This window comes from Chenopodium album, chromosome 7, assembly GCF_948465745.1.
Source record: "Chenopodium album chromosome 7, dcCheAlbu1.1, whole genome shotgun sequence".
Classification (NCBI taxonomy): Eukaryota; Viridiplantae; Streptophyta; class Magnoliopsida; order Caryophyllales; family Amaranthaceae; genus Chenopodium; species Chenopodium album.
In genome coordinates this window covers 1,878,703-1,899,256 of record NC_137840.1, presented here as the reverse complement: position 1 = coordinate 1,899,256, position 20,554 = coordinate 1,878,703, and the positions used below count along the sequence as shown (strand labels likewise).

The 20,554-nt window shown below is 31.6% G+C and overlaps 1 protein-coding gene across 3 annotated transcripts; it reads right to left on the bottom strand.

Annotated features, from left to right (window-relative positions):
- Nucleotides 1-1,282: 1,282 nt before the first annotated feature.
- Nucleotides 1,283-6,082, bottom strand: LOC145638783 (uncharacterized). Of its 3 annotated transcripts, XM_081689806.1 has the most exons (10): nucleotides 5,517-6,082; nucleotides 4,879-4,915; nucleotides 4,581-4,716; nucleotides 4,395-4,440; nucleotides 4,197-4,295; nucleotides 3,252-3,320; nucleotides 2,828-3,179; nucleotides 2,525-2,679; nucleotides 2,149-2,422; nucleotides 1,812-2,029 (listed from the first exon to the last, which is right to left on the bottom strand). In XM_081689806.1, the coding sequence occupies exons 1-10, from the start codon at nucleotides 5,943-5,945 to the stop codon at nucleotides 1,941-1,943; spliced, it is 1,686 nt and encodes a 561-aa protein (XP_081545932.1). In that variant the 5' UTR covers nucleotides 5,946-6,082; the 3' UTR covers nucleotides 1,812-1,940. The 3 variants fall into 3 exon arrangements, with proteins under 3 accessions (XP_081545929.1, XP_081545930.1, XP_081545932.1); XM_081689803.1 differs by having other exon boundaries at nucleotides 1,283-2,422; XM_081689804.1 differs by having other exon boundaries at nucleotides 1,283-2,419.
- Nucleotides 6,083-20,554: the final 14,472 nt, after the last annotated feature.

Genomic DNA, 20,554 nt, shown 5'->3' with positions numbered 1-20,554 from the left:
TTGACATCTTTGTTGTCATGAGTGAATTGAGTGGGAAAAAAAAAAGCTTGTGTCGAAGTTCAAGATATTGGTATTATTGCATGTGCATGAGTTATACTAACGTACCATACACAAAATTATTAAATAAAGTAGAAATATTCAGTGGAATACAAACTATATTATTGGTAAAGTAACTAGACTAGGCTTAGGTAGTTAGGTGGATATCAGATGATCAGTTTGTTAACTGCTTCTTCTGTATTGAATTGGCTGTTAATTAACTAATTGTATCATGAAAAGCTCTATTATTCTTTCCTTATATTCATTCAAGTATAAATTAATGGACAATCTAGCATTGGTTATGAATTTATGATGTATTATGAATAATTAAGTTCTACGAGTAGTAGTTTGACCAAAAAAACCGTGAGGGTTGAGGTACAGTTAGGGTTCTTTTTTTTACTAAAAAGATGATTATTTTCTTCTATTTGCCTTTTGGGATAAAGATTAAAGGCTATGTTGTTTTGGTATTAGGGAAAAAATGGAATAAACAAATTGGTTGAGAATTTTCTAAATTTAATTAATTCTAGCCTTATATCGATTGATTAATTGATGGGACGATATGATGCTTAAAAATTATTAATTAAAAATTAATGATATGTATGCAAAAGGAAAGAAGTTATATTGATACAACTTTGTATACCTTTCAATGACTCAATCACAAGGCAAATCCTTATTTCTAAATTATTTAATAGTGTAAATTTTCTCATAGTTAGAAGAGCATCGAGCGTAATACTTTTAATGAACTATACATCGCGTATCGCCACACATACTCAAGTGACATAAAATGCACGGGCTGACATGAAGAATACGGTGCAGTGTTCTATGACTTGACGCGCAGCCTGAACCATGGAACACAACCAGGCTAGTAGAACCGCTGAAAAGGATACATCAAAACAAATAAATATACACACCATATATAGTGAGTTGGGGATAATGTCTAAGGCACTAGAATGTGCAATCAATTCAGAACAAGACATACTTATGCGGCGTAAATTAAGGCAACATATATAGTTAGGTGATACTTACCTTTAACCCTATATCCACCTGCTGTTATTAGTGCTGTAAATCTCATTATATCATTGCATCCGTCTTTATCACAACTGATTTGGTCATTATATCCTAACACATTAACAGTTCACAGTTTTGAATGCGTTTACTTGATTTAAAAGTGCAGACCCTGCTATTTGAAAAGCAAAAAAACAAATAAATAAGTTTAAGAGATAATACACCGCGAATTTGGCACCAAGGAAAAATATAATTACGACTTTATTAGCAAGCTCCTTGAATCTGCTACTGTAAATTCAAGATACCTGTATTAACCTTTAACACAATTACTTGGTACAAATTACAACGAATGTAACTCTCTCTCTTTCTATTTCTTTCTACATTTCTTCCTCAAAAGAGTCCTTAAGAAGTTTGTGTTCTTTCCAAAAAAGGGAAACAAAATATAAATATGCGAAAGGAGAAGAGCTTCCTAAATCACCAGAACTGTATAGTTTTCCCCAATTTAACTCAATAGTTGGTGAACCAATCTGTACAGCGTTTCACCCGTTTCTACTACCACTGTGACTGTACCAGCCAAGAGACTAGAGAGAATTTCCATAATATACCTACAACTAAAGAAAAGCCTAACATTGATATTTTAAAGCTGCAGGACTAAGTCTAGTTGCGGTGGAGAACCAATGGGCAAATTTGTACTTTTCGAACCAGATGCCTGAAATCCCTTATTGAGCTCCGCCGGATATGGGCGATCCCAACTTTCTTGTATGGATAGATTCTGCCAATATGGCATCCCATGGGTGACCATATCATTTTCGGAGTTTATCACGCCATTGAAGCTTCTTGAGGGATCAAATGAGCTTGAATCCAAACCATGAGGATTAAAGAATGATGATGATGTCTGCCTACCCATTGCTTCCTGAAAATGAGAACCTGGAGCAAAACTGCCACTGAAACCATTCATGCGCGGTTGAACAGAACCCTGATGTTGAATCTGCAACAAAGGGCCAGGTCCCACCACCCCATTACCACCTTTCAGTGAAGACCATTCAAAATTGGAACTTAATTCTCGAGAATCCATTGGTTTTTCAGGGCAAGATGTAGTGGGTTTACCAGCCAAATTAGAATTTCTGAAGCCTGATGTCGACAGATGGTGTGATTCACTATTGAAGGAATCTTGTGACTGTAATGAGTTCTCTGGCAAACAAGGTAGTTGCGCTGATGACACCTTGCTTTCGCCAACCCATCCAGGACCAAACTCTACACCTGGCGGCAGAACACTTCTGATCTTTTTCGAGGCAACCTTCCAAACTTCAGGCCCAAGTTTCGCAGCAAATTGAGCCAGGCTTCTTGCATAGCTATTAGAATCTGAGGCAAGACCTACCTGCTTGAGTTTTCACAAGAAAGCATATTAGCTTAAAAGGTACTTAAACCAGGGAAAGTCAATATAACAAGAAAAAGTGTCTAAGATGATCTTAAATACACATACTGGAATTAATTGCCTCTCAAAGCCTCCAAAAGTAGCCATTTGTTGATCCTGTCCAGAATCAGGCTCACCAGAAAAGTAGTAAGTGTCACGCCTACTTTCATCTGAACCAAATGACTTTTTTCCATACCTGGATGACATTGATTTAGAAGAAGATCCTGAAAGCCAGTTGAGAAAAGAATCAGACATCAGTAATCTTTAAGATGATGAGAAAAGAAGGTGTGAAAGAAGCTGTTTAACATAATAAACAAGAGACAGAATAAATAATGAGTATGAAGCAGCAAAAAACACACTTCATTGGATTACCTGAAAAATCAAAACAATTTTCAAGATAGCGAGGGAACCGGTATAAACTAGGTCCTTTCCTCAGATTGTAAGACCCTGATCTCCCCACATCCTCCTCCAGAGAAGCAGGAGTGGCTACTCGAGAAGCAGGTGTAGCACCTCGAGAAGCAGGTGTAACATCCCGAGAAGCAGGAGTAGCGTCTGATGATGACTCACGAACATTGCGATCTGGGGGTGAGCTTTGAAGGAGCTTTTTCAAATTTCTACTACCTGGTGGTCTACCTCTCCTGGGTTTGGCAGGTAGCTCAATAACACCACCATCTTGTTTCAATATTTCAAATTCCTTCTTTGCAAGTTCTTGGATAGCTCGGGCCTGAGACAATAACCAGCTTTAAACTAATGAACAAGATGGCCCAAAGAAACACGGAATTATGAGAGCTCTTACCTGTCGATGGAATACAGTTGAAGGTGAATTGTACTTCATTGCATTTGAACATATTAAATTTATGTCATCCTGTACAAAAATTCAAAGAGCTTAGTAACCAAACCAGTGGCTGGTAATGAATCCTTGAATACAAATCAATGCAGCCACAATCAATAGAAAGAACAGCATTATTTTCTTAACCAAATCTATCAGACTCTATTATAAATCAGGCCAACACAGCCTATATCATGCCAAATCATGAGCATCAAACTCAGGAAGGCATAGGGAACAGAGATTTATTCATCTAGAAGCTAATATGATAAAACATCATGCCTCTGGTTGTGCATATGTAGTACAGAAAAAAGGATCCCTGCACACCCTGCCCACACTGAGATTTAACTTAAGAGATGATAGAGCAAATAAAACTACACGATACAGATGCCCTCCCCAGTACAGCAACTACATATCAGGAGACAGAAGGCAGGATACAGATTTAGCAGAAAGAGATGCAATTCAAATAACAGTAAAGGATTAGCAAGGGTCCAAAGTAGATTGGCCTAAATGCGGGCTTCTTCTTCTATCCATAAACAGATGTGAAAAGGTTGTCATACATTATAATCAACTTAAGGCGAACATCTCAGATAATCAACTTAAGGCGAAAATCTCAGAGCAACACTAAGCACCAACTAAATGCAGTATATTCTTCCCATAAATGACAAATGCAATAACAGAGATGTTTACTTTAATGCTTCCTGCTTCAATAAGACGGTGTTGAATTGTATACCAATTTAAACCTCTAACTACAGTAAGTCTGTAAGAGTAAAGCATTTTCAAATTCCTTATCAGGAGACAGATAGATAATTCAAAAAGTCCAACCCCGCCAAAATATTATGCTGATTTATCAGTCACACAGGTAAGAAGAATGAGTATAAAGTCTCAAAAGAACATTGAAACCATTCAACTAACCTCAAGCTGCTGCAAAATCACATATAAGCCACCCAAGAGTTTCTTTCTCACTGTTTCAAAATCCATGGGATTCTCAATAATCTCATGGTAGTCCGGAAGCTGAAATCAAAACAACATTTCCACAATCAAAAAACACGCATGACGACAACTAGTCAAATACCACCAACACGAGAATAACTACGTCCTGCTTAACATTACCTCCTCTGGATCAACCGGCTCTGCAAACACGCCTCGAGTATCCTTCCTACAACGAGCAGCAATCACAGAACATCCCATAGTCAATAACAATCATCCAACAATAAAGAAACTTAAATGAATAAAAAGTACAGTACTCCATACATAAATAAATGAAAGGAAAAAAAAATTAAATTTAAAAATACCCACTTTTGGAGTTTATCAAGAATGAGGAGCAGCAACTTTTTATCAGGCAAAGGTGTACTTGTTGAAGTTGCTGTAGCAGTAGCAGAAGTTGAAGGAGTGGGGCCACTTTCCAAAGCACCACCTAACATCCTCCTTGTCCCTGTCCTCTCACACAAGATTCAATTTACCCATTTTAGTATTCTCAATTATATTTTTCACTAAATTCTTTCAACTTTTTTTTTAATTAAAAATTAAAAAAAAAAATTAAAGATTTTGAAAACCCCAAAAAAACCAAAAAGAAGAATGAAGAAGATTGAATAACCATTATCGTTGTCAGTCGCTTTCGAACGCTTTACGTCCTGCAAAGATTCATTCACTCAATTATTTATTCAATTATTTATATATTCAAATTTATATTTTCTACAACATCAAAATGAACAGTAAATAACAATAAAATCAAAAACAATCTTAAATTAAACTGATTTCGAGTACGGAATATTCAATTCTTCGAATTCTATAACACGACAAAATTCATACATTCCGAATAATTCGTTAAACGAAAAAAATAATTGCAGTAATAATAAAGTAAGAGAAAAAATAATGCTTTAAATGGAATGAAGGCGAACAAAATTCAATATTATCCGACAATTGCAGATAATATGGTGGGGCGACAAGAATAGAAAATTTAACAACAACAACAACACCAACATCAACACTCAGTCAAAGAAGAAAAAAAAAGGGGAAAAAGCCCTCTTCTAGAATGTTCGAAAAAAGCGCGAAATCCGAGGAAATTATCTGGGGAAAGAAACAAAATTCGATTCCAGAAACGATATAAGTAGAAGTAGAACAAGTAGTAGGTGATTAATTAATTGATTGATTAATTAATCAATTAAATAAATTAGTTGATTAATTAATTAATTACCAAAACTAATTGGGTATTTAAGAAATCGCAAAATTCACCTGAGAAGCAACGGCATTGATGAATTTGTTGGTAGAAGAATTTGGGAATTGAACGACGAGTTTAACCTTTTTCTCAGCCCTTTCATCATCATCATCATCAACAACATCATCATCATCATCATTCTCATTATCATCATCATCATCATTTTGAACTAAATTATCGGAATCAATTGAATGATCGTCGGAATCAGAACCGTCGATAAAACGGGCGGGTAAATTAGGGATCCGACGAGCGGATCGAGAACGACGATTAGGGTTTGATTGAGGAAAATGGGATTGGGAATTAGGGTTTTGTTGTTGTTGTTGTTGAAGAAGAAGAGCACGATTTTGAAGATCTGCTAATGAAGGCCGACCTTTCTTCTTCTTGAGAGGTGCGCCGGAGTTGAGTGTTGCGACGGCGGTTGTGGCGGCGGCGGTTCGTCGCACCATTGTTGGTTGTGATTGTGTAGACGGGTGGATGGAATTGTGTTGGGATGCTTTTACCCAACTTCGTCTTTCTCTTTTCTTTTTTTAGTTTTCTCTCTTTTTTTCTCTCTCCTCTCTCTTCTTTCTCTAATTGTTTTACTTTTTTTTTTTTTTTTTTTTGTGATTTTTTTTAAAAAAAAATAAATAAATAAGTTTTCATTTGATTGGCATTTGGCATGTGTAGTGTAAGTGTAACTTTTAAACTTCCTCTCAAGCCTTGTATTGGGTTTTCTATGTTATGTCTCATCTTGTGTCTCAGTTTTATTAAAAGAATTAAGGGTAAAAAATGTGACATTTCTTGTTCAAGCTGTATATTAGAAAGTGAAATTGTATTTTCACTTTATGTCTCATCTTGTGTCTTGGCTTTGTTAAAAGAATTAAGGGATTGAAAACGTGATAATGTAATGATTTGGGTAGTAGTTGAATTGTTGTGACCTGGTCTAAATTAAGTAGTGAAATGGCATTTCCATTTATATATGTCTCATCTTGTGTCTTGGATTTGTTATATTACAAAGTCTTGAGGATTAAATTGTTACATTATTAAAATTTCATTTTAATAGTTGAATTGTTGTCATTGGCCTAGGGAAAGTAACGATGTGCGTAGTATTCGCAACAATTAACTGAACTTGATCTGTATTTTGTTACAAGTGAATCCAAACGTTATCTATTGTTTCCATGTTATAGAGGATCAGAGTGTTGGATTGTGAAATTATCGTGGATCTGATTAATTAAATAGTTGAATCCATTCAGATAATATGTGTTTTTATAATATATTACTCAATAATTAGGTCTCTTAAGTAAAAATCCTGTATAAGGGTCTGTTCTCATTGACTGAACACAGCTGAACTGAACTGAACTGAACTGAAATGAGTTGAACTGAACTTAAATGAGCTGAATTTCAACGTATGAGAATAGGCCCTAAACCTTAACAAGATAATTAATAATAATCTTAGGGATTAAAGCAATTAGAATAACATTTAGATTGAAACCTTATCCACTGCATTTTATACTTGGACTATTTTTTAATCATGTTCAAACTAGAATTTGATTTTTATTTGGGAGACAGAGGATGCATGAATAGATAAAGAGTCTTATATATAGGAATATAATCAAGTTCTCATGACAATTAACAAAGTCTTTTTTTTCAACAAATATTAACTCTTGTTTTCTTAAGATTTCCTAGTTCATTCTAAATTGTTTTATTGTGTTTATTGTTTTAGGAGCATTAAACTTTACATGCATATTTTTACTTATTTTGATTCATTTTTCTACCCATCTATATGTAACCACAAGAAGGCATGGAAGAAGAAATCAACACTACGCTCCTCAAGGTCACCTACAAGTTACAACTCACTCTATCCTTCTAAGCACAACAAGAAAACACATTTTTTTTTTTTTTTCGACTGCCTTTATCATTTAATGTTAAAATCAATCGGTAAACCCATTTTGACGATGGTATATTATGCCGTCACAAATTAATGACATATTTAGTTGATTTTTACACGCTACTTTTAAACATTAATGATTGTTATTCGATTAGTAACATTCTAAAATTATTTGTAATTGTTATGAAATACCAACCTCATTTTACTATTTATCCTCTATATATCCTAACCATCAATAAAAATTCACACAAAAAGTTCACGTTCACAATTTAGTCACAAAGAGAGCTAGAGAGAAAGAAAAAGAATAGCTAACGTACAAGATCGCGACCAACATCAATAATAACATATTATGTCTTATATCTCATTTTATGTCCCATCTCGTGTCTTGGGTTTATTTAAAAAATCTTGGGGTTAATAACAAGAGATAGTAATGATTTATATCGTTTAATAATTGACTAGTCTAAAGTAATTGTGTGTGTGGTTAGTGTTATTAACCCAACTCTATGTTATAAGGGATTCTAAAATGACACAATTTACATTATTTCATTTTGTAGTATAGACCTACAGAATCGTGGATTGCAAAATGATCTTCGATCAAATCAATTGAATATTGACACCAAATCGTGTACCACACGCTCTTCCCTAGGGCTGTGCACGGTGCGGTTTGGTCCGATTTGGATCTCAAACCGCACCAAATCACAAAATTGGAGTTTATGATTTTTTCAAGCCGCACCGCAAAATACGGTTTAGTGAGATGTGGTTTGCGGTTTTTCTACAATTTTTTTACCTCGCAAATAATGATTAAAAAAAAGTAGTTTTATTTTGTGATTATGAAGTTATAATCTATAATAGTATTATTAAAACACAAGAAACAATATGCTAGTGCCATGTGTCACCGATCACTCAATATGGTTTAATTTGGCGCCACATCATTGGCTCATTGCTATGTGTCATCCTTATGTGTCGTCTTATAAGTCATCAGTCTAAAACTCTTCATATGTGTAACTGTTGCATTTAATTTTTCGTAAAATATAACTTCGAAGTAATTGCATAATAAATTACAATTAAATTGTAAAAAATTAATCACATACTAATGGTTATTGATTTCTTGAATGCTAATTTTCTTGATTCAATACCAGTTAAGCAATTATACACAAAAATACTTACAAGTATACTACTACAACATCTCTCTTTCTATTCCCATATATTTTTTTTCATTTATTTAATTTTATGTTAAACTTCAAGGTGATGTTTTCAAATTTTATCTAAACTTAAGATAATTTTTTCCATTTTGTATGTAAACAAAACCGGGGAAAATCGCCCGAGCCACAAAGGGCACAAACTAATGCAAATGTTAAAACTCATTTTTTTAATTATTAATCAACTTATACTCAAATATTATGTCATATTACTCTAAGTCTCTAAGAAGAAACAGAACTTGACCAACTTCAAATGTGATTAACAGTTCTAGTAAAGTCAAAGTCCTACTCACATCCAACATCAAAATCTAATATATATATATAAATAAAGTAGACATTTTTCAGGAGCATTTGGCGCGCCACATAAGAAAAGGTATTATTTTGTCCAATGAAAAATTAGATTAATAATTTATTTTAGAAATAAAAAATTTACTCGCCACCTAAGCAAAAGTGACGAATAAGATTTAAGAATTTTGACACATAGGTAAAAACAACGAATGAGAATAATTAAAATTTAAATTAATTTTTAAAACCAATAATTATCTTCTCTAAAAAAACAAAAAAAAAACTGAGTAATAATTATCTTTTTTACATTTATGATGCAAATTTTTAATCGCAAATATCTTTAATCTCTCCATAGAAAATATTGTAAAAGTTTGATTTTAATACTGTACTCATCGAAACGAATAAAACTAAATCTCATATGACTAATTTCCCATAATATTTTATAGTTAAACGAGTATAAATGAGACTAACATTTTAAATAGAACGAGTATATTAAATAAACGCACAGACTTATTTTGATCAATAAGAAAACGAGATTTGTTATTTCTTTTTTGAATTAAAAATTTGAATTGTCACATAAGCAAAATTAGTGAATAAGGTTTGGGATTTTAAATTCAAGCGTCATATAAAATAAATAAATAAAACAACAAAAGATAACTTTAGTGTTAAAATTAAAAAATTATCTTATGATATTAGGAATTTTATCCATATATTTAATTAATGATCTTCATAAATATACACAATTTTAAATTAAATAAAATAAAATCTAGAACCGTGCATCGCACGGGATTATATCTAGTAAACTAATAATGGAGGCCAAAAATTAGCAATATGGTTGCATGTGGTGGTGGAATGTCTGAATTTCAATGGTCTTGATCTCCAAGAAATTAAGTTAAAAGGAGAAAGAGAAGTAGAAATTGATAGAGAGAGGAAGAAGAATGAGGGAGTGGATGAAGTAGAGAATTAGAGATGATGTCGGCTACTAAGATAATTGAATAAATTGAATTGAACTATACTGAGAGAGCGAAATTAGGAACTGAATTGAACTGAAATAAGTTGAAGAGAATATACCTTAAATAAAGTCTCTTTTATTTGCATGCATTTAAGCCCACTCAAAATAAAATTTAAGCCCACGCAATCTGTCTAAGCCCAAGTAAGTAAAGCCCAATCCAGGGAAAGCAACGAATTAACTAAAAAAGAACATTAAAACCAATGCATCACTCCTACAACTTCACTCATTTGCTCCAAGACTTCCAACACATCCAGTTAGGCTCATTTAGGATAAGAAGTCAAGAAGTCATGTAGTTTTGGACATTCTAGATGCTTTTTAGGATAATTCTTGCATTAAATTTCCCTCGTTTTTTACGAGTATTTTTTGGGGGGAAACTTCTCTTTTGCTATGAAGTAAGATTCAGGTTCAATTCAATAAAAAGAGGTCACAATTTCCCTTGCATTGGTTATCTTTGTTAATGATCAAAGTTACTCTATAGATAGTTAAAGTGTAAAAATTGTTTTTTTAAAAAAAAAAAAATCAATGCAAATCTAACAATACCTCATTTGACTACGTTTTTTTCTTTTAATTATGAATCATGAAAGCTACTAATCAGAGTGGTATATGTGAATAGTGCATAAGTCAAAGTGCTGCAAACAATAAAACAGAAGTACTTTGCAGCTCGGATTCTTGTGTCCAAGGTACATTTTGATCTCATGCTACCTCATTCAATAGTGTAGTGTAGGCCTGTAGCTCGAAAGGAGGGCCCATATTGTCCCATGGTATTTTTTCACTTTTGACTTAATGTGCGTGAATGTGACTTAAGAAAGCCCTTAAAGCCCAACTCAATTATCTGGCGGAATTATAAAGCCCAATGCAAATTGGGCTTACTATAGAAAGAGCCTAATTAATCTTTATACTTTGTATATTTACGAAACATTTTATACACCTGGGTGTGTCGTACCGTCCAACTAATCTAAAGTTAGTTTTTTACTCTTTATTTAATGATTAAATGAAAAAAATCATCAAAATGAGAATAAAATGCTCATAGTTATACCGTGCATTCGGATGTATATAATAAAATTTCTCGTACATCTATACCTTCTATATTAAAATAGAAAGAAAATTTGGCTCTAAAAAATCTCAACTATTAAACCTGAAATAAGTGAAAATGAAATGAACATACCCTAAACTCCACAACATTACGGTATTACATTTTTTGGTTTTTTTTTTTCTCCCTATCATATTTTCCAATGTGAAACTCATACTTAATTTCTCTCACTATTTTTTTTCTTAAACCTATTCCAAAATCCCTCTTCGTATTTATTACTTGCTTCATTTCTTTTTTTGAAAACTTTTAACAATATTTTACTACTTTTCTTCCCATTAGTGGTCCTTTGGACTCCTCTCATATCGTACTTAAATATTTTTCATATTCCCTCTCATCTCCATTTTATTCACTTTTGTTTTTTTCAAATATTTTTTTAATTCTTTAACTAACTCCATTTACATCATGAAATAATATTTTCTACTATTCCTCTTAAAAGCTTCGTGTCCAAAGAATTAAAGCGAGTAATAAAATATGGAGGAAGTATGTCACAATGGAAACGAGACGTGAGGTCGTGAGGACTGAGGAGTAATATCGGTCGACTCCAACAACTTTTACAACTTGTTAAGTGTTGAGAAATCTCTTCCGTATAAAATAAAACCAACAACATTTGTAGCCAGGCGCAAAGCTTATGCAAACTCAGCAACCCAAATTGGATTATAGGCATTTCATCAATGTGTAACAAAAGTTGGCAAATAACAAATTTGGATGGCATCTTTACAAATGCAACGAGTATTAATCAATTTGAAAGGCCTATTAAAAGTATTTACGTGACCATGATGCTTCCTACACCGTACATCCATCTTTGATCTTTCCCAATAGTGCTAAGGAGGCGCAACAATTCATTCATTGCAACTACAAGAATACATAGGCAATTTCGTATACATTTAAAATGACAACACGAAATATTTAAGCAGTTTTAAGCTTGACATGACATGAGGTCGCATGACACAAATTGGAATCAATTTAAACTCATTCCAACCAAATACTTTTCATGCAATTATCTTGATTTATTTGGTAATCAAAAATAACTAGACACTATGTATAAAACAAATACGAGATGTTTACTTCTTTTACCAAGAATGAAGTAGTGAATTTGGCTCAATCTTAATTTTGAGCATCTTTCTTAGAATATATAATTTCTATTGTGACCTCCCAATTAATCTCTAGAATTGAGGAGGACAAATCAAGAAAATTTGGGATCTTTTATCAAAACGACTAATTTAATAAAAGTATTTACCAAAACGGTTAATTTTTTAATTTTAATTCCAAAACTAGCTATTTCTTTTTTTCTTTTGAACCAATTTTGTTCAGGGTTCACTTTATTGATTTATTTTTTGAAAAATTTTGTTTTCTGGTTTTATTTTAATTTTGTTTTTAGGATTTTTTTTTAAGTTGGAAATATTAACGATATACGGAGTACAAATATAATTTTTTTTTGGTCTAGATCGTATCCAGGGCCGTAGCAAGGGGAGGGCAGCTGGGGCGGCTGCCCTGGGCCCCTTGTTAAAAAGCCCAGCTTCAATACAATACAAGGCCCCAGAAAAATTACTTCGCACTAAGTAATACTATGTATATATATTTTTAAGAAAAAAGAAAGAAAGAAAACAAGAAGTGTATACTGTACAACACTACAATAGTACCGTAGAACTCCAAAATATCAAATGACATTTTTTGTCAACGTATTTCTTCCCTAATTTTTTTCCCAAATTATTCACTTTCCTAAGTGAATTTGATTAACAAAAAAAATGTCATTAATTTTAATTATATCCCCGTTTTTGATAATTTTATTTTTCAAAATGTATCTCATAACAATTTTCAATTAGTTAAATTCCTTCTCTTTCTTGATTCAATTGAAGATGAAAACTAAAATAAACGGTCTTTTTACTCTTCAATTTTCAACGGGAATTTATCTAATTATATATAATTCTCTTTGCATACCCTACTTTTTTTTTAATGGTGCATACATGACTTTATTCATCAACTTCTCTTATTTGTATTAAATTATATTTTTCTTAAATTGTATGACTACTTTCATTCAAATATTACAAAATTTTGGGGAAAAAAATCTAATTGATTGGTTGGGTACTTGGTTTGAATGGTTCGGCTGGTGTAATTACTTCAACGAGAGTTAGGGAATGTAATTTCAATGTTTTATGAAATTTGATGTTTTTAAAAATTATTAATCATAATAAAATATGTTTTTTCATTTTACATACCCAATTTTTTTAAAATTTTATATAGTATATGTGAATTAGGGCCCCAATTTATGTTTTTGCCCCAGGCCACCGAAATCATAATAAATTTGGAATTTCAATTAGTATTGTTCTATCAATACTATCGCAAATTTATACAATGATAAGGGTTTTTAAGGTATTGTCATCTTTTCATGCCTATTAATTGTATAGTTTTGTTAATGTAAGCTAATTTGAATTTTTTTTATTTTAATGTGTATAATAAATAAAATTTACACACATTTATGTGATATATAATGGTAGACAATGAATATGTTCTCAGTTGTTATTTATCTATTTATTTATTTTTATTTTCTTGTTAATTGGAAGTTGGAACAATTTTTTGATTTTTTTTTCTAATTTATTTTTAAATGTTGATGCTTGCACCTCTTAACAAAGTAGAGTCTCCAGAGAATTGTTGCAAGTATATATTATGTTGAATGTTATTTTTCAAGTTAATGGGATTTTTTTTTGGTGCAAAAGAGGGGAGAACTCCTAAGAAAAGAAAAACACACTAACAGAAATTAAAACAAAGAAAAGAAAACAAACAAAATAGAAAACAAAAGCACACCCAACGAAAAACAGGCTAGTTGCCCTCTCATCATTGAATATCTTAAACTATGACATTAGAATTTTTCCCCAAAAAAAAAAAAAAAAAAAAAAAAAAAAAAAAAAAAAAAAACTTTAACAAACCCAATAAAGTGAACCAAACTAATTCAAAGGAAAATAAGAAATAAATAATTTCCTTCCAAGTATTAATATTGATAAGTAGCCGTTTTGGTAAATAGTTTTATAAAAGTAGCCATTTTGGTAAAAGATCCGAAAATTTGCTTATTATGAATTTTATACCGAGTACTCCCTCCAATCCATATATAGTATAAATTTCATTTCAACTTACTTGATCTTTAAGATGTATATTTTTTACATCAACATCTTACTAAGGCCCTGTTCACTTCACCTTAAAAAAGAATATTCTTGATCTTTAAGATATATATTTGTACATCAACATCTTACTAAGGCCCTGTTCACTTTATCTTACAAACATAATATTCAATAAAATTAATTTCAGTTCAGTAAAATTAATGTCACTTCAATAAAAATAATTTCAGTTCAGCAAAAATAATTTCAGTTCAGTAAAAATTAGTAAACTTAAAGAAGAAATATAATAGAAAATCAGTAATAATAATTTCTGTTTAGCAAAAATAATTTCACTTTAGTAAAATTAATTTCAGTTCAATAAAAATAATTTAAATTCAGCAAAAATAAGGGGAAGTGAACGGGGCTTAAATACAAGTTTTAAATTTATACTTATAAAAATTGTAAAAAAGTAATATTATTAAATTATACATTAAGAAAAATCTGACAACATTACATATGACCATATATTTAGTATATATTAATGTGAACTAGGTTAACTCATTTTGTTACAACACAAATTTTTACATGTAAGTAGCAGGTCTAGCAATGCCTTATTATGACCATTTCACATTCAAACAATTTATTGGGCACATGGGTTAATTGTCAAATAGAGTTATCATTATAAATAAGTGAAATTAATTTTATTTATTTTATTTTGAGTTTTGGTATCTCGAATATGACCCTAATTGAATTTTCGCACCCGTTTAAATTTTTTTTTATTTTTTTTATTTTGGTACCCATCAAAGTTACAAAATATAGGTTTTGGTACCTCCGTCTAACTTTCGTTAATCTTTCCGTTAGTGGGGCCCATTATCTAATTATTTAATAATTTAATTTATTAAAAATAAAAAAAGAAAAAACTTTAAAAATAAAAAATAAAATAAAATAACCAGCCATTGCCACCCCTTCCCCTCCCTGTCAACCACCCTTCCCCCTCCCCGTGTCGGTTTTCGGTGCCCAAATATTCCCCGACACCGTCAAGCCCACCTCCTTCCTTTCCCTCCTCCGATTTCTGCCGCAATAACTGCTAAACCACCACACACCGCCGCACAGCTGCCCTCCAAAAGTCCAAAACAACCCCCTTCCCCTGTTCGCCGACCTCCTCCCTCCCCTGAAACAACACCCTCCCCTTTTTGTCGCTCCTTGAAATCCTAAAACCCACATGAAGCAACCCGAAAAACAAAACTCGTTTAAGGTTTTTAAACAACCCAGAAAACCGTTGAGGTTGGTTTTGGCGGGCCGGGGGATGACGAATTGGAGGTGAATGGGAGTTTCGAGTGGTGGTGGTGGCAGCTGGAGTAGGGGTGTCCATTCGGTTTTTGGTTTGGATTTAGCTCAAATCCAATCCTATCCGAATTTAAATTTCGATTTTAAATTTTCAACTCCAATTCGATTCAAATTACTTACCAAATACAATTTGATCCAATTCGAATTATATTTCGATTATTTGGAGCCAATCCGAAAATCCGGATTAAAATACATTGCTAATTTTTTTTGGGTCTAATACGATTATAAAAGTAAAAATTGCAATAATAAAATTTCAATTCTTGAAAGTATAGTAGTACATGCATGATTTATAATCATAAACATAGGTTTACATGATTATTATTTTATTATTACTTTTGAAAGAAGTCCCAAAGGACATTAAATTTCATTAAATAAAGTCATACGACATCTACAATTGACAATTAACGATAATGAAAACAGATTTAACAAAATCAAACAAGAATTAATCTGGGAAGGGCTAAGAATCCAAATACATAGATATAACACTTCGGCACATTCTCGATTCGTTGTCTCGTACAATTTTTTGAGTGGATCCGTCGCCGCTTCATAATTTTGTGAGGAAGAAATTTCTTGTGTTGAATTCATAACCCGAATCCGAGCCATAATCAATTGAAGCCCCGCACAACTAGAGACTCTATTAAGCACAAATAAAACAACCTTGTCTTTTGAAGGAATTCGAAAAACCTTGTCTTTAGAAGGAGATCAAAAAAATCTTGTCTTTCGAAGAAGATAAACCCTTTCTTTCGAGGAAACATTATTATAATCTAAAAAACAAAGAAAACGTAAAAGAAATAAAGATTGGAGCTTTCCACCGGTGAAATCCGATGGAAGCCCCTTCAAAGTTAATAATGGAGGCCAAAGTTTAGGAGAGAGGACGGAGGCTAGGGTTTTTTTTAAAAAATCTTTTACATGATTATTATTATTATAATCATAAACATTGTTTAACATGATTAATATTAACAATATTTTTTGTAAAATAACGCTTTCATATATAATTTGGTTATTTCGGTTTTTTGGATCCGAATAAGGTCAATCAAATCCGATCGGAAAATCCGAATTTTCAAAAAAAATTCAATCTGTTCCTATACGATTTAAGTTTGGATCCGATCCAAATTGATAATTCGATTTGGATTAGATTGGATTTCGGTTTTTATCCGAATAATGGACACCCCTAGGCTGGAGTATTTTCGGCAGCTTTGGTGACTAGGGCTGCGTGCTTGACCGCGGCGGTAGACTATTGTGGCTGGGCTTCGGCCTGGACGCGGCAGGAGGCTGCTGTGGGTGGTTGCGCACCTAATAATTGGTGTTTTGGTGGCGATGGTGTGGTGGCGAGATGAGGTGGCTACGTGCCTGGTTGCTGCGTGGCTAAGGGGTGGCTGGAAGGTGACAGGACCCAATTAACGGAAAAATTAACGGAAGTTAGACGGAGATACCAAAACCTATATTTTGTGACTTTGATGGGTACCAAAATAAAAAATAAAAAATAAAATGTTTTAAACGGGTGCGAAAATTCAATTAGGGTTATTTTCAAGGTACCAAAATTCAAATTTTTCTTTTTCAACAAATAAAGTTACTTTATTTCTAATTAAGAATTGATGTTACTCAAATAAGGTGACCCTTATAAATATTTGAGATAACGCATTAATAATAAGGAAATAACAAGTTTGCTTTATTTTTTCCGAGTATTTTTTTGGATAGATTCTTTCAAAACTTGTTGGAAATAGACCAGTTGCAATGCCAAGTGTTAAACCAATCTTTTTTTTTTTGAGAGTAAAGTGTTAAACCAATCTTAAACAAGTGTAAGCATAATGAAAATGTTATGCATAAAATGCTCAAAATGGTCAAAGACATGCAACATGCAAGACATATAATTGGTCAAATTTCATAATTTTCCTAAATATATATTCCCAATTAAGCCGTTACCAATATCAAGGCAATTCAATCTTGAGTCTTGACGTAGCAAACTTATCTTTTAAGCACCAATATGCTATGCATGCACATGAACAATTAGGCTACGGAGTTGTAAATCTTGTAATACGTTATGCGTAGTATCTTAACATGCAAAACGTACAATTGTCATTACTTATCTGATTTTTTTTTTTTTTTTTTAAAAATAATAATTTCTCCCTTATATTAGTTGATATTTTTTAGTCATCAATCCTTTTTTTTTTTTTTTTTTTAATTATTTATATCATTATATAATAATAACAAAAAATTACTAATATTTGTTACTCCCACCGTCCCCGAATGATAGTAACTATTTCCATTTTTAGACACCCAAAATGTTAGGGTCTGTTCTCATTGACTGAACTCAGCTGAACTGAACTGAACTAAATTGAGCTGAACTGAACTGAACTGGACTGAACTGAGCTGAACTGAACTGAACTGAAATGAATATTTTATAAGAGAAGGAAATTAGGAGCTGAGCTGAGCTGAACTGAACTGAGCTGAGCTGAGCTGAACTAAGCTGAACTGAACTAAATTGAATTTCAACGTAAGAGAATAGTCACATTTCACAATTTTAGATCCCATATAATAACACAAAATGATCTATATACCCTCATTTTTTTGGCTGTATTATCTGTGCTTCCCAAAATACCCTCATATTTGCCTTTGTACTTGTGCCTTAATTGAATGAGTTGTCTCCCTTTTTAATGACAATCACTTTCTCTCTCTTCTTTTTGTTTTGCAAATGATTGGATTTTAGTTCCCATGTACTTTATTTATTTCTCCTTAATTCCTGTGATTTTCACCCAAAAGTGACTATCATTCGGGGACGGAGGGAGTATCTATCTATAATATATATTAAAAGGTGTTTCTAAGTACGTCGAAGTACCATGTAATCCCTTTTTTGTTGAAGATCGAACCCTCGATCAACCTCTTATAACAAAGATAAGAATTTCACCATCTAATTCATCAAGTATGTTATTAATATATATATATATATATATATATATATATATATATATATATATATATATATATATATATATATATATATATATATATATATATATATATATATATATATATATATATATATATATATATATATATATATATATATAAGCGCAAACCACAAAGTTCAATTGAAAAAAAAAATACTAAAAAAATAACTCGATTTTGGTTTGACAATGATAATTACAATTTTGAAAAGCCTTTAAAAAAATTTATCAATTACACATCTATAACAGAAGCATCACGTGAGCAACACCCGACCTACTCACTAGTTGATAAATTACAAATGGAAACAATTCTAACAAATTAAGCTACTTCATTGTGTTCCTAATCGTTCTTGATGCTTCTTATCTTCATGCAAATTTTGACAATTTGAAAAGAGTGTTGAATAAGTTGATAAGGTGAGTAGTGTAACAAACAAGTGAATAAAGTATTCCATCTATCCCATAATATAGTTCTTATTTTCTTATTTTGGAGATCCAAAATACTGTTCCTATTTCTATTTTTGGATAGTGTGTAAATTTAAAGACTATTGTACCCTTATTTTTTAACTTTATTTATTATACTTTTTAATTTATCCTTGAATTTTGCACATGCTTTGTATTTTTTTTTCACTTTCTCTCTCAAAATTTTGTCTATGATTGTACTTTATTTACTTATATTGATATACTTCATCCACTTTCTCTTCGAGCTATACCCAGTTAATTCCCCAGATAAACAACATGCGTCTTTTCAAGTACTAATTGAGGGGTACATGCGTCTTTTCATGTACTAGTTGAGGGGTACATGTGTAATTTCCTCACCAAACAGTAAAAGCAAAAGACAAACAGTAATTGGACAGCTCACCAAAAGTACTGAATAAATGACCCTGCTTTTTCAATATATTTACAAAAATGTCATCAAATTAACAAAATTCGTTTATCTGGCAGATTAACTTGTATTTTCCCTTTCTCTTCCTATTTCTTAAATACCGTGAAAAAACAGAAACATAAACTATATTATGAGATGGGGGAGTATGTAAGAAAAAGTAAGGGAGTAAAAGGTAAGGAAACTAAGAACTTAGGGCTTGTTTGGCATCATTTTTGGTTTTTAGTTTCCTTTTTTTTTTTTTAAACTAAGAACCAAAAACAGGAAACAAGAAAAAGGTGTTTCCACTTTTTTGTTATCAATTTTCAAAATTATTATGATTTTAATAAGTTTAAATAATTTTTGATTCATTATGTGACATATATCATATACTTTTATACAACAAAAAAACTAAAAAAAAGAAAACCACAGCAATGCCAAACGAACCCTTAGAAAGTAAATAAGGATTGTCAATAACATAATTAAACACCATTAGGGGTTCTTTTAATTAATTAAATATCTTACTTCCAAGTGAGTTTTATAGAAAAGTATAGAACTGCTAATGGTGTTTGCGGTTTTAATATATAGAACCGCTATCATCGATAGCGGTTCTTTGCTGAACAATAATTTAAAAATATATAACGAAGCTTCCACCAATCTTACGTAGACAATATGGTGGAATAAGTTTTTATAACGATACAAATAGGAAATTGATTTATATTTTAAGCAATTTTTAGGAAAAACGTTTGAAGACTTCTAGTTTGCTAACAAGTTGCCTATAATGATAGTTGAGACAAATTCACAAAACAAGACCAGAAAAATAAAATATACGAACCACAACAAAATTACAAAATAATTCAAAAGGTACTCCTATAATCAAGAGGCCTAGCAAAATAAACTGTCAAACACGTTAAAACACCCAGAGACAAATATATGAACAAAAGGAGAGAATTTTAAAGAGTTACAATCAAACATATAGTCCAAATTAAGAGAACATACTAAAATTCTAGAAAAAAAGAAAAAAAATAATCATAACTATAGTCTAAAATTTGGAACAATTGATATCCAACAAATACATTGGATTAAATTGTCATAATTTACTCCAACTTAATAATCTCATTATCTCAACAAGAAATACAACTTGTCAATTCAAAATTTATTGTCAAAATTGACAAATAATTAAAGTCATCAATATTACTAATCTCTATTATAGCATGACACCCCGATTAATTTGACTAAACCCATATAACAACTAATGATAGTGGTACAGGTATGATAATTAATAAAGACTTCTTGTAAACCACATTTGTTTTTTTTTTTTTTTTTTTTTTATTAACAAGATATCACGTGATTATGTTTTCT

Bases quoted from the DNA above. Each gene is read 5' to 3' on its own strand.
- LOC145638783 (XM_081689803.1), bottom strand. From the start codon at position 5,945: ATGGTGCGACGAACCGCCGCCGCCACAACCGCCGTCGCAACACTCAAC. The intron at 4,296-4,394 runs GTAATGTTAAGC...TTTTGATTTCAG, and splicing joins AGCCGGTTGATCCAGAGGAG to CTTCCGGACTACCATGAGAT. The intron at 2,680-2,827 runs GTAATCCAATGA...ACTGGCTTTCAG, and splicing joins AAATTGTTTTGATTTTTCAG to GATCTTCTTCTAAATCAATG.